Source organism: Lucilia sericata, unplaced genomic scaffold (assembly GCF_015586225.1).
Source record: "Lucilia sericata isolate MDLA Ls3-8-SP2 unplaced genomic scaffold, ASM1558622v1 Contig000891F_arrow, whole genome shotgun sequence".
Classification (NCBI taxonomy): domain Eukaryota; kingdom Metazoa; phylum Arthropoda; class Insecta; order Diptera; family Calliphoridae; genus Lucilia; species Lucilia sericata.
In genome coordinates, this window is record NW_023994880.1 from 124501 (window position 1) to 139311 (window position 14811).

General features: G+C 32.0%; 1 protein-coding gene across 1 annotated transcript in view; it reads right to left on the minus strand.

Annotated features, from left to right (window-relative positions):
- Nucleotides 1-14811, minus strand: part of LOC119608859 (cadherin-99C) — a 110779-nt gene that overhangs the window by 32731 nt on the left and 63237 nt on the right. The window contains exons 4-5 of the mRNA XM_037963416.1: nt 14080-14259; nt 8119-8184 (exon numbers count right to left, since the gene is read on the minus strand). Of these exons, the coding sequence (XP_037819344.1) occupies nt 8119-8184; nt 14080-14259 (246 nt within the window). The remainder of the gene's footprint in view (nt 1-8118; nt 8185-14079; nt 14260-14811) is intronic.

Consider the following 14811-nt stretch of genomic DNA (forward strand, 5'->3'; position numbering starts at 1 on the left):
TTATGGCAATTTGAAAACTGCATGTCACACTTAAGGCCATCATTAGAATTAAAAACTAAAAAAATCAACAATTTTCTACAAATCTTAATATTCGAAGAAAGAGAGGGAGAGACAACAAACAAGAAACTGTTAAATCACGACAAACATAAAGAAGTGTTTAAGTCAGCCAAACAACAGTCACATTAAAGAAAAAGATGACACCAGCCTCAAACTTTAACCCACAAAGCAACAACAACCATTACTTCAGGAAAAAAAGACCAACTAAATGGCACCTGAACTTGGTGGTGGTAAGTACTTTTAAGTTTAAGGCTTAAAGCATGACACGATTTTCGACATGAGTTTATAAAAAGATTAAATGAATAATAGTTGAGTTTTTTTCTACACTTTAGTTTTTTAGTTGTTTATTTTTTTAGTTACTATTTTGACAATAATTGGCATTATTAAGGTGGTAGATATAGAGAAAAAAAAAAATCATAGAAAAAATATAGAAAAATGTTTTAACATACAAACCAACACTAAGTTTTATTATTGAAACAACTCGTGTTTAAGCATTTATACACACAACTATTTACCAGTGTATAAGTGTGTAATTACAATGGTACATATATACTCGTACTAAATAAACATGATGTATTGATTGAAAAGTTTAATTGAATTTGGCTCAAACATTTTCATGCTTTACAACTCGGCGGTGGGAAAATATTTGTGTTTTTTTTTAACGTTTTTGTTTTTTGGCAACATTGTATTTAATTGATTAGCTTACATACATACATATGTCAGTCAATGACAATATCAGCTGTAAAAGGGGTTATATTGTAAAGAATGAAAGTTTCCTTTTTTACCCAAGACATTTCCTTTTCTACTCTGTTTTGTGCTTTCTTAAATCTTTCCCTAAAAAACTTAAAGTTTTAAAATTTTTTATATAAATGTCTTTTGAATTTTCTTTTTTTCCAAATGTTTGGATTTTCTTGTCACGTCTGGTTTTGGAGTGTCACGTAAAATTCTATTCAGGTGTCAAACCTAGTATAAAAGAAGATATTCTTCCTCTACTGTGCTATTTTTGGCTTAAATGTCAACTGTATATTTTATTGCCTCTGCCAAACAGATCCAAACAGATGTTTGTTTTGTCATTGAAAAAGTTTTGTAGGAATAGGTGAATTTTTAAAGGAGAGAGATAAATAGAATAAATATGTTGAAAAACAGATTTGACAGTTTATATTCTTATATAAGAATTATTGTTTATAAATAGTAGGATGTGTTGTTAGAGGTTTTTAAGGGGATTTCAAAAATGTAAAGAGCATAATAAAATAAACCTTTTTTAATTGAGTTGTTCTCATTACATTAAGAATAGTTTAGAATAGTAGATTTTAGACTGGACTATAGACCAGACTATATACTAACTAGACTATAGACTAGACTATAGACTAGACTATAGACTAGATATAGACTAGACTATAGACTAGACTATAGACTGCTATAGACTAATAGACTAGACTATAGACTAGACTATAGACTAGACTATAGACTAGACTATAGACTAGACTATAGACTAGACTATAGACTAGACTATAGACTAGACTATAGACTAGACTATAGACTAGACTATAGACTAGACTATGACCTAGACTATAGACTAGACTATAGACTAGACTATAGACTAGACTATAGACTAGACTATAGACTAGACTATAGACTAGACTATAGCCTAGACTATAGACTAGACTATAGACTAGACTATAGACTAGACTATAGACTAGACTATAGACTAGACTATAGACTAGACTATAGACTAGACTATAGACCAGACTATAGACTAGACTATAGACTAGACTATAGACTAGACTATAGACTAGACTATAGACTAGACTATAGACTAGACTATAGACTAGACTATAGACTAGACTATAGACTAGACTATAGACTAGACTATAGACTAGACTATAGACTAGACTATAGACTAGACTATAGACTAGACTATAGACTAGACTATAGACTAGACTATAGACTAGACTATAGACTAGACTATAGACTAGACTATAGACTAGACTATAGACTAGACTATAGACTAGACTATAGACTAGACTATAGACTAGACTATAGACTAGACTATAGACTAGACTATAGACTAGACTATAGACTAGACTATAGACTAGACTATAGACTAGACTATAGACTAGACTATAGACTGGACTATAGACTAGACTATAGACTAGACTATAGACTAGACTATAGACTAGACTATAGACTAGACTATATACTAGACTATAGACTAGACTATAGACTAGACTATAGACTAGACTATAGACTAGACTATAGACTAGATTATAGACTAGACTACAGACTAGACTATAGACTAGACTATAGACTAGACCATAGACTAGACTATAGACTAGATTATAGACTAGACTACAGACTAGACTATAGACTAGACTATAGACTAGACTATAGACTAGACCATAGACTAGACTATAGACTAGACTATAGACTAGACTATAGACTAGACTATAGACTAGACTATAGACTAGACTATAGACTAGACTATAGACTAGACTATAGACTAGACTATAGACTAGACTATAGACTAGACTATAGACTAGACTATATAGACTAGACTATAGACTAGACTATAGACTAGACTATAGACTAGACTATAGACTAGACTATAGACTAGACTATAGACTAGACCTATAGACTAGACTATAGACTAGACCTATAGACTAGACGATAGACTAGACTATAGACTAGACTATAGACTAGACTATAGACTAGACTATAGACTAGACTATAGACTAGACTATAGACGAGACTATAGACTAGACTATAGACTAGACTATAGACTAGACTATAGACTAGACTATAGACTAGACTATAGACTAGACTATAGACTAGACTATAGACTAGACCTATAGACTAGACTATAGACTAGACTATAGACTAGACTATAGACTAGACTATAGACTAGACTATAGACTAGACTATAGACTAGACTATAGACTAGACTATGACTAGACTATAGACTAGACTATAGACTAGACTATAGACTAGACTATAGACTAGACTATAGACTAGACTATAGACTAGACTATAGACTAGACTATAGACTAGACTAGACTAGACTATAGACTAGACTATAGACTAGACTATAGACTAGACTATAGACTAGACTATAGACTAGACTATAGACTAGACTATAGACTAGACTATAGACTAGACTATAGGACTAGACTATAGACTAGACTATAGACTAGACTATAGACTAGACTATAGACTAGACTATAGATTAGGATTATAGACTAGACTATAGACTAGACTATAGATAGATTATGACTAGACTATAGACTAGACTATAGACTAGACTATAGACTAGACTATAGACTAGACTATAGACTAGACTATAGACTAGACTATAGATTAGATATAGACTAGACTATAGACTAGACTATAGACTAGACTATAGACTAGACTATAGACTAGACTATAGACTAGACTATAGACTAGACTATAGACTAACATAGACTAGACTATACACTAGACTATAGACTAGACTATAGACTAGACTATAGACTAGACTATAGACTAGACTATAAGACTAGACTATACACTAGACTATAGACTAGACTAATAGACTAGACTAGACTATAGACTATAATAGACTTTAGACTACTGACTATAGCCTACAGACTATAGACTAGACTATAGACTAGAATATCGACTAGACTATAGACTAGACTAGACTATATACTAGACTATATACTAGACTATAGACTAGACTATAGACTAGACTATAGACTAGATTATAGACTAGACTATAGACTAGACTATAGACTAGACTATAGACTAGACTATAGACTAGACTATAGACTAGACTATAGAATAGACTATAGACTAGACTATACACTAGACTATTGACTAGAATATCGACTAGACTATAGACTAGACTATAGATTAGACAATTGACTAAACTATAGACTAGGCAGAATATAGTCCATATTATAGACTAGAATGCAGACTAAAGACTAAAGTAAGGTTCAAACTATAAACTAAATAATAGACCAGAATGTTGACTAGACAATTGTTAAAATTATAATGTATATACTATACAGATGATAACATATTCCGGTTTATAGTCTAGATTATAGTCCGAATTATAAATTGATTATTATTCTCGATCCAGGACTGATCTCGTTTTAGTCTACAATTTTGATGCGAATTGATTAAGTATTTCTTTAGAATAGCCATATTCCATTTGTTAATATGAAAATAAGCACCAAAAATAAATTTTCTTTAAATAAAAAAATACTTGCTTATAATAGTCGGTTTAATTTGCATAATAATAGAACACCCTAGAGTTGACAACATTCGACAGCTACCGTTTGTAGTCATACCAAATCCAGTAAACATTAAAAATATATACCATAAAGGTTATGTTCTGACTCTTAAATAATTCTATGTAAATAAATGTGTTTTTTTTTTGCAAACAGCAGTCAACTTGCAACATGAACAATTTCCCACTTTCTTCGCCAAACACAATAAATCCTTTAAACGCAACATAAGTCCAGAGTAAAGTTAAACTTCAGAACAAAACCAACAGAACTCTTGGCATAACGCATTGCATATAAAATGACATGAAAAAAGTTGCCCATAAAAGAAAATATTATTTAAAAACAAATAAAATTTATTACTTTTGTCGCTTTATAAGAAAGCTGGCATAAAATAGAAAAAAAAACTTAAAAGTAAACAACAATGACAACAAGAGCAAAAGGATGAAATATAAGAAAAAGTTGAAAAAATATTGTAATAATAAAAATAGATGGTTTGCATTGGTGGCTTTAGAGAAAATACAGACATTTTTATATTGGTACACATGTCTAAAAAACATGCAGAACTTGTAACTAGTTCTGATCGAAAGTTTGTCTTAGTAAAGATTTTCTTTTTATAAAGATTTCAAGTTGGGAAGTCAATAACTAGACTGCAATAAACTTAACTATAGTTAAGTTCAGACAGATTATAGTCTAGACTATAATCCAGACTATGGACTAGAATATAGTCATGAATATATTGCAGACTATAGACTTTAGTTCAGTCTATAGACTATATAGATTACAGTTCATACTATAGTTCAGGTTGTATATAGTAGTCTGTAGTATATTCGGTTACTTAATTTTTTCATGAGAACTGTAGGGCAGTGGTAGCCATGAAAACTCTGTGAGCATAACAAATGAAGAAAATATTCGTAGTATCAACAACAATTTGTTGTTTAATACAAAATAAATGAATACTATTACAAGCTTTTTACAAATCTTTCATATGCGAGCTTAAGCAAAAAACATTTTAAAATATTCTATTGCTTCACACACAAGTTCAAATTATTAAACATATGTATGTGCGTTACCCATCACTGTTCTACAGCAATTGTTCCACAAAAACTGTATTTTGTTCAAATAACATATTAAAGACATTTCGATCTACCTTGTTGCCTTGTTTTTGGTTTTATGCCACAAATACTATTTTTTTTGCGGTAAATCAGCATTTTTTACTATAGACTAGAATATAGACTAGACTATAGACTAGAATATAGACTAGACTATAGACTAGACTATAGACTAGAATATAGACTAGACTATAGACTAGACTATAGACTAGAATATAGACTAGACTATAGACTAGACTATAGACTAGACTATAGACTAGACTATAGACTAGACTATAGACTAGACTATAGATAGACTAGACTATAGACTAGACTATAGACTAGACTATAGACTAGACTATAGACTAGACTATAGACTAGACTATAGACTAGACTATAGACTAGACTATAGACTAGACTATAGACTAGACTATAGACTAGACTATAGACTAGACTATAGACTAGACTATAGACTAGACTATAGACTAGACTATAGACTAGACTATAGACTAGACTATAGACTAGACTATAGACTAGACTATAGACTAGACTATAGACTAGACTATAGACTAGACTATAGACTAGACTATAGACTAGACTATAGACTAGACTATAGACTAGACTATAGACTAGACTATAGACTAGACTATAGACTAGACTATAGACTAGACTATAGACTAGACTATAGACTAGACTATAGACTAGACTATAGACTAGACTATAGACTAGACTATAGACTAGACTATAGACTAGACTATAGACTAGACTATAGACTAGACTATAGACTAGACTATAGACTAGACTATAGACTAGACTATAGACTAGACTATAGACTAGACTATAGACTAGACTATAGACTAGACTATAGACTAGACTATAGACTAGACTATAGACTAGACTATAGACTAGACTATAGACTAGACTATAGACTAGACTATAGACTAGACTATAGACTAGACTATAGACTAGACTATAGACTAGACTATAGACTAGACTATAGACTAGACTATAGACTAGACTATAGACTAGACTATAGACTAGACTATAGACTAGACTATAGACTAGACTATAGACTAGACTATAGACTAGATAGACTAGACTATAGACTAGACTATAGACTAGACTATAGACTAGACTATAGACTAGACTATAGACTAGACTATAGACTAGACTATAGACTAGTAGACTATAGACTAGACTATAGACTAGACTATAGACTAGACTATAGACTAGACTATAGACTAGACTATAGACTAGACTATAGACTAGACTATAGACTAGACTATAGACTAGACTATAGACTAGACTATAGACTAGACTATAGACTAGACTATAGACTAGACTATAGACTAGACTATAGACTAGACTATAGACTAGACTATAGACTAGACTATAGACTAGACTATAGACTAGACTATAGACTAGACTATAGACTAGACTATAGACTAGACTATAGACTAGACTATAGACTAGACTATAGACTAGACTATAGACTAGACTATAGACTAGACTATAGACTAGACTATAGACTAGACTATAGACTAGACTATAGACTAGACTATAGACTAGACTATAGACTAGACTATAGACTAGACTATGAATTATACTGTTTCCAGACAATAGACTAGAACTACATTCCAGACAATACACTAAACTACAAAATAGAATATAGACTAAATTATAGCCCAGACTAAGACCATAATATATTCCAGACTGTAGACTATACTGTAGTCAAGACTAAAGACCAGACTAAAGATTAGACTACATTTCACAATATAGAAATAAATATCAATGTTCTAGAGCATTACGAAGTTCTTGTTATCTAAAGCATCGAGTTACTGGGTTTAAATTTTGTAGACAAATGTTTGGTTAAAGAATTTGTTTTTGTATTAATTTTAGGCTTTCCCGATTTTGGAAGGAAATATAATTGAGCTTAATGGTTTAAGCATCTTTCTGCATTTGTTTTAAGGGCTTCTAGAACTTTTTAGTCCCACTCTATTCACATGTCTCTCCGCTAAATACATGTGTCCAAAGTTTACCATATTTAGGCTTGTTTTTGTGTAAAACAAAAAAGTCTAAAAGGAAAAAGAAATATCTTTTGAAGGCGCTTAAGCATATGTAGAACCAATTGTGGAAACAGTATTTTGTTGTTTGATTACAAGTGAATTGTTTGCTGCTTGCTGCAGAAAAAAAGAACCAAATACTAGGAACACATACAGAACAAAAGTTAAATAAACCCTGAGATTTATGCTTTTGCGTTGCTTTATGGCAAATTAATCCAGGAAGTGAATTTGTAAAAACCATGAAGAAAAAATTTAACATTGTACATTTCAAACTGCTACTACTGTTACTGGCATTGAATTGACTTGATTTGATGGCTTAAAAATGCACAAACTGCTAAGAAAAAAACAATTGATTTCTTTTGCTCTACAACAGTGTTTGTCAATTTTGCACCATAAACAAGATTTTTAAATCATTTAGATTAAATTTAAAACAAATCTATTGACTATTTTGTTAGCCACTGTGTTAAACTGTCTTTAAGCTTTTTCTTTATAGTGGGGGTTCAGAAAGTAAGACATTTTTCTTAAGAAATAGTTTTCCTGCAATTTTTTTAACAAACAATTGTTTGTTTGTTGGTTGGATTTTAAAAGTTTATTTCTTGTTTTTTTTTTATTTTTGTATTATATATGATCATGACTTTGACTTACCGATGCGACAATTGTCAAATAGTAACGTTGTATTTTCTCGTAATCCAATGTTTTAGCAACAGTAACCTGTGAAAAAATTGAAAGGAAACAGAAAAAAATAAAAGACATCAAAAGTTTAAAAGGAAGAAATTCAACAAATATGTATGTGTGTATGTATCTCTGTATGTATATACAAAAGATATATGACTCTTAACAAACAAATACAAAACTGAAACAAAAAAACACTGAAATGATCAAAAAACAATCATGATGATATCTTTTAAACTTGTGGTATGGTTTTGGCATTGACTGGCTGCATAGCTGCTGCGGTATAACAGGAGCTTTTAGTTTAATGTCTTTTTTTTCTTTTAAGCTTTTAGCTGTTTGTGAACACTTCAATCATCAATCATTTAAGGAATTTATTGTCAAAAGCGTCAAAACATAAACCACACAATTGATTGATGTATTAGCTTATCAAATATAGAAAAATCTTTTATTTTTTTTTAAAAATGAAATTGGAAAAATTCATTTCATATGAAAACACAGCTGTATTGTCAGAGTGTCGCCTCTGTCAATAGCGCGATCAGCAGGAGTTTTAATTGGGGCTGTTTTATGTTTGTAGCAAAATTCCACCAACGCAAAAATTCTGTTTTTAAGTTTTTTTGTGTTTTGTGTTTATAACAAGTTTATAAATGCATTTATAAGAATTAAAAATTCATTATTGATTTTAAATGTATTTTATACTTTGTTATGTAATCCAAAAAATTATACGGAATCTTTGAAAGATGTCAAAAATGTTTGATAATAAAAGGATTGTGTATTTTTAGGTCATGAAATTTTAGGTTAAAAAATATATATTTAATTTATCGATAGAAAAATACATATAAAAACAAGTAAGAATGTATAGTCGGCCGACCATGTGATACCCTACATCAGTGAATAGTATGTACAAAATTTAAATTATTTTAAATAATAAAGTATTAAAGTTGAAGGCGCTTAAGCATATGTAGAACCGTCTCAGAAAGATTCTGAGCCGATTGGTATATTTTAGGACCAATATTTTTGGGTGTAACAAACATCAGTACAAACGCATAATACTCTTCACACTAAAGTGGGGGTAGGATAAGTCCGACTATATAATATCCTACACATATATATACATTAGAAAAATTCTATAATATGACTTCGTTACACAATAAAGTAAATCGTGTTGAATTTTAGTTCAATATAAATATTTTATGCGAGTTAACGTATGGGACCTAGGTCTTATGAATATGGAACTTAGTTTTGTTGCATTTAATTTCAATTTCAGAACAGATTAGGCATTTATGACCTTTGATATTGTTGATCATGCCCGATTTAAAAATAACCCACAGCGCCTATATGCATAATATATCATTTGACAAAGTGATTTTCCGATAAAAGGATTATATGGGAGCTATGGTCAAATGTGGACCGATACTCATAAAATTTGGTAAAGGTACTTTTTGGGGGGGTCATTTTTTGGGTCTAGGGTTAAAAGTTGCTCGATTTTTATCATAATTCACAGAATTAATATAAGTTCGTGGCGGAAAGTTCTATGAGGATAAGCGAACAAATTTACCGATTTTAACCAAAACAGAGGTCCTACTTGGTCCACCTATGTATTATGTGTACCGAATTTCATCTAATTTAAAAAATTTCGACCAGTTGTTTGAATATAGTTTAAACATGGACAGACGGACATGGCTTAATTGATTTAGAAAAATATTCTGATTTCTATTGGTATAATTTAATCTGGGTTTACGACCATTATTTTTAGCCTTAGGTTGTAGTAAATTGCACTGTTGACTATTTTTAATCGAATTTCTAAGATTCATATCCAAAATGTTATTTTGATATCTGGGACCTTTTGTTGCTTTCAACCGATCAAAGATATATATATGTATATGTAGGTATTATAGGGTTCCAGAAGAAAATAGTGAATGGCTTCGTTTAGTGTCGACTGAAAGTCGAAAGGAAACACAAAAAAGCTTATGTTTATATAAGGTCAGTTGGGGGTCTTGACTTGATAAAAATGTCAGGATGATCTTTTGAGATCGTCAGAGAACAAAAAGTATTAATAAAACAGAAGATGACATATCAGAGATCTGCTTGAAATTTATTATTCAGAACATAGTCATCTCTACAATGTCAACTTGAGAATATGTATAAATTGACTCAGCCCAAGGTAGATTATTTCAATGGAATTTCGATTTTAAATTAAAGATCCGATCGAGAAGCAATAACGATCTTTCAAGGATTGGTTGGTTGGTTGGTTAACGTGATAGTTCACTGCGCGCGAACAGTCAATTAGAGTCGAGAGAGTATTGTATAGTATTAGATCCAGCCTCTGGCCGTGAGAAATCTCAGGATATCATTAAGCTTAGACCCAGATATCTCACCAAGGTTAGATATGAAGTAACTGCCAAGACAACGGTTTCTCTCAACGGCTAGAGCAGGGCATTCTCAGAGAAGATGGAAGACCGTTTTCTCATTTCCCTGTCTTTGCAACTGCGACAGTGTTCATTGACGGGGAGCCCAAGACGACTTGCATGTCTGTCTAGCACCCAGCGTCCTGTTATTACTGCTGTTAATATCGATATATCTCGCCTACTTCGGTTTATAAGGTGTCTTGTGCGTTTCCCATTAAAGGAGGGCCATAACAAATTGGCCCCTTTACATGTGTCTTGGTTATTCTACCTATTTTCAGCCTTTTGAAGAAAGAATCTGAGGATACTGCCCTTGATAAAGCCTAACGGAGTTGCCACTGAAACGGCGTTGGAGATACCAAGTGCAGATCCCGTTCTGACAAGCTCATCTGCCTGTTCATATCCATAATAGTCCCTATGCGCAGGGACCCAAACAAGGGTAATGTCAGACAGGCGACCCAGCCTCGACAGATCCTTCTTACATTGTCTAACGAATAGGGAAGTGGTAGTATAAGATAAGTGGGTATAAGAATTTAGTGAGAGAAGTGCCGCTGAAGTGACTATTGACAAAAATTCCTATGTTGACGTGAATATTGAGGTCATGTAGTACCCTACAGGCTGAGATTATCGCAAATATTTCAGCCTGAAAGATACTACAGTTTTTGGGAAGACGATATATACTTATCCCAGCTTCTTCACAGAATACATCAGAACCAACACCGCAGTTCATTGTAGAACCATCTGTTAAGATTCTGGTGTTATATTCGCTCGGTAGGTTACCCCTACACCACTCACTCCTGGCAGGAACTCAGACTATGAAAACTCTATCAAAGTCCGTGTGTGGGCTAATGTAGTCGGATGGTTGGTTCAATATTGGAGGTTATAGGTTTAAAATCTTAGCGTGTCTATATGTTCTTGATCTCCAACTGAAGGATTAGTTCTTAGTGCACCTACATTCAGATCTCTGAACTTTGTATAGCTGATCTACAATAAATTTTTTCTTAGTTGAAGTCCACCATACAAGAGATCCGTATGTAAGAAGTTATTTAGAAAATTTTTGGGTTTTAAAGCGAATTGCGGAAGATGCGGAGATCTAAAATCGCACAGACGTGAACGAAACAATATTATATTTCATCGAGTAGTTCTCAATTCGAGTCAGAATTAAAGTTATGTATATATTGTATTCAGGAGAATACTTCCAACTTCAAACGCCAATAAATATGTAAATGTTGAACGGATTTCGAAAACAGTTGTTAGCTTTCCATTAATTTTTCACTAACAGATCAGACCTTAAGATTATTTCAAAACAATTATTTTGCAAAACTACATTTGACTATTTTTAAAAATCAATTAAATCACTCTATAATTTTAAAAGTGAGAAAGAAAAAAAGCACTAAACAACTATAACAATTCTATATCTTAATTTCCAATTGACTGAATGAGGTCCATCATTTAAAGGCTGCAAACAAAAAATATACAAAAAAAAAACACAAAGAATCTATTTATGGCCAAATGGAATGTTATGTTAACACTTTATTACTTTCAGGCTAATAATTTGAAGTTGTTTTTCTTAACCATAAAGATTTCATTTAATAGATTACCGGGTGTTAATAATAAAATGTAGTTTAAGATCTCCTTACTGCGATCTTTTTGTTTTCGACCTAACTGACAGATGTTAATGTTGTTGTAGAAAAGAACGTTAAGATTCTATACATTCAATCAATATAATTGAAATTGATTGATTTGTTTTTCTAGAGATTTTTTTTATTTGTTTCTTTTGTCAGCAGTAGTGTTTGCTATAAAGTTAACGCACCACATTTTCTTTTTCTACAAACAATCATTCCAAGAGTTCTTTATAGTCTTAAGTGAAGCTACAGCTTCTTAACAATTTATAATATTGTGGAAGGAGCCTAAGTTGGGTGATCTATTTTTATGGCAAATTGATTTTGATTAATTTTCATCTTGCATATAATTCTTCTACAATCAGCTTTTTGTCTTAAAATCTATGGCTACCTTTTTTCATGCTGATTTCTGTAGTTAAAAGACATTTATAACAGGTTTGTGGAAAAAAAGACTACAACCACATTTAGTTATTCAACTTATTGTCCCTTCTTTATGTCATAAACAAGCACTACTTATGAAACCTTATTCTGGGCAATATTTGTAGAAGAAGCAGTACACTTAGAAAAAAATATAGTTAGATATCATTATAGTAATCATTATGAAATTATTAAAACAAATTCCATGAATAACATCGGGAAAGATATTATGTTCCAATTTCGATGAGTGACAGGAAATAACAAAGAAAGTGTCTCAGCGTTTTACTATACTCTTCGCATGCTCTACATTCGTCCTCCCATCATTTGCATGACCTCATATGATTTTAATGGTTGTATGCACCTCTCCATAATTCCAAGTGTCCAGTTATGACACTTTTAGAGTGCTTTCTTAGATTTAAGAAGAGAACGGACTTCTGTTTGGAAGCTAGTGTTGTGCTAAGGTAGGCGGTAATATATCTCGTTTTCGGGGTAGTCAATGTAGATCCCAAAACTAGTTCCTTCTTCTAGTTTAGTGCCATTCGTTTAACAACATATAGCAGCAGGGGTTTGCTGTAATATTCAAAGATGTCAAGGATCTGAGCTAGTGTAATCATTGTTAAAAGTTTGATTACTCAGTAGTGGTAGAACCCCGGGAACCCCCTCAGTCCAATGAAGCTGGTGGGTATAGCGGTTGGCTGTCGAATGACCTGTTTGATTGATATTTTGGATTGCTTAGCGAATTAATTGATAGAGCGAAGTTGGATTTCGCTGTGGACAAAATCTCACACTGTCCTAGAGCTGAAGATTCCAGAGAATATATTGAAGTTCCTTAGGATCGATAATACTAACATACCAGGCCAGGGTATCCAAATCTGCTAAACACTCTTGTTGGATGGCCATTATATTCAACAATGAGTCCTCGGAGTCGCTTCAAGAAAGAACATCGATCAAGAGGACGCCATCTTCACTGTGGTCTCCATGCTTGGAAATTATGAAAAGCCACCTAAATTAAACTTTAACATTCTAAATAAGTTTCAGAGTTGCCGTTCTTATGGATAGTAGAGAAAGTGAAGGAGCTCCTATTGGATGCACCACGAAAGGGACTTAGTATAATGGTTATCACCTCATATACATTCATAAGGTAAGGCTAAGGTACGTTTAGATCATACATGTAGTCACTATAGTTGTCACAAGCATATTATATTTATTTATTATTTAAATATAGTTAAAACGATCACTATACTTTTTCTCTAAGTGTAGGCAAAGTTAGCAGCCATTCAAGCAGTTGCATTATGTTAACTTGTCTTAACTAAAATACTAACAAATGCATAAGGACTTGTACATAAAACTTAAATATGATGTTGTCTAAATCATCATCACCATCCAGCTCTAACTCATCATTATCATCATGATTATTGACAGTATCAGAAAAATCTCTTATTGATCATTTACAATGGTGTATGTGTTTGTTTATTAGTTTAGTCTATACTCACCTGGCCTTGATGGGGAAATGATATGGCAAACGTGCCATAACCATCAGCAATTGTCATCTTTTCATCTTCTGTAGTATTTGTAGAACCCTCAACAATAAAGTACTCGACCAGGCCATTAACACCGGCATCCTTATCCAGCGCCTGTATATTACGAAATATTGTTGTACCCACTGGTGTACTCTGAAATAAAATAGAAGACAGAGTTATAAAACAGATATAAATAGTTGGAAAAAAGAAATAATATTAAATCAAGTGTATAATGGAAAAATACATACATAAGAACCACATACAACATGTAGACATAAAATGTAAAAGTAAATTACTAAAGTCAACATAATAGTGGAGACAAAATGTTGCAATGCCACGTAATATTGCAAAGTAAAGTAAATATTACATGGCAATAGAAAAAAAAGTTGTGGAAATTATATAGTAAAGACAGGATTTTATTCAAAAACTTGTCATTATTTTAGATATTTGCTCGCAGTAACAAGATCAATTCTCCGCTCAATTTTTCAAGTGATAGTGCTCTCTTATCTTATCATACATTTAGTCAAAACTTATCAATTCAAAAACATATCTTTATTACTTATTTATATAAATAAATTAGAAAGATGTTAAAGCTTGCAATAAGTTTATACAACCAAGTGAAAACCTAGACTTCCCTTTCCACTACATATTGAGGAAAAGCATTTTTCATACCTTTACCATATTTTCCAACTTCTTCTATTACGA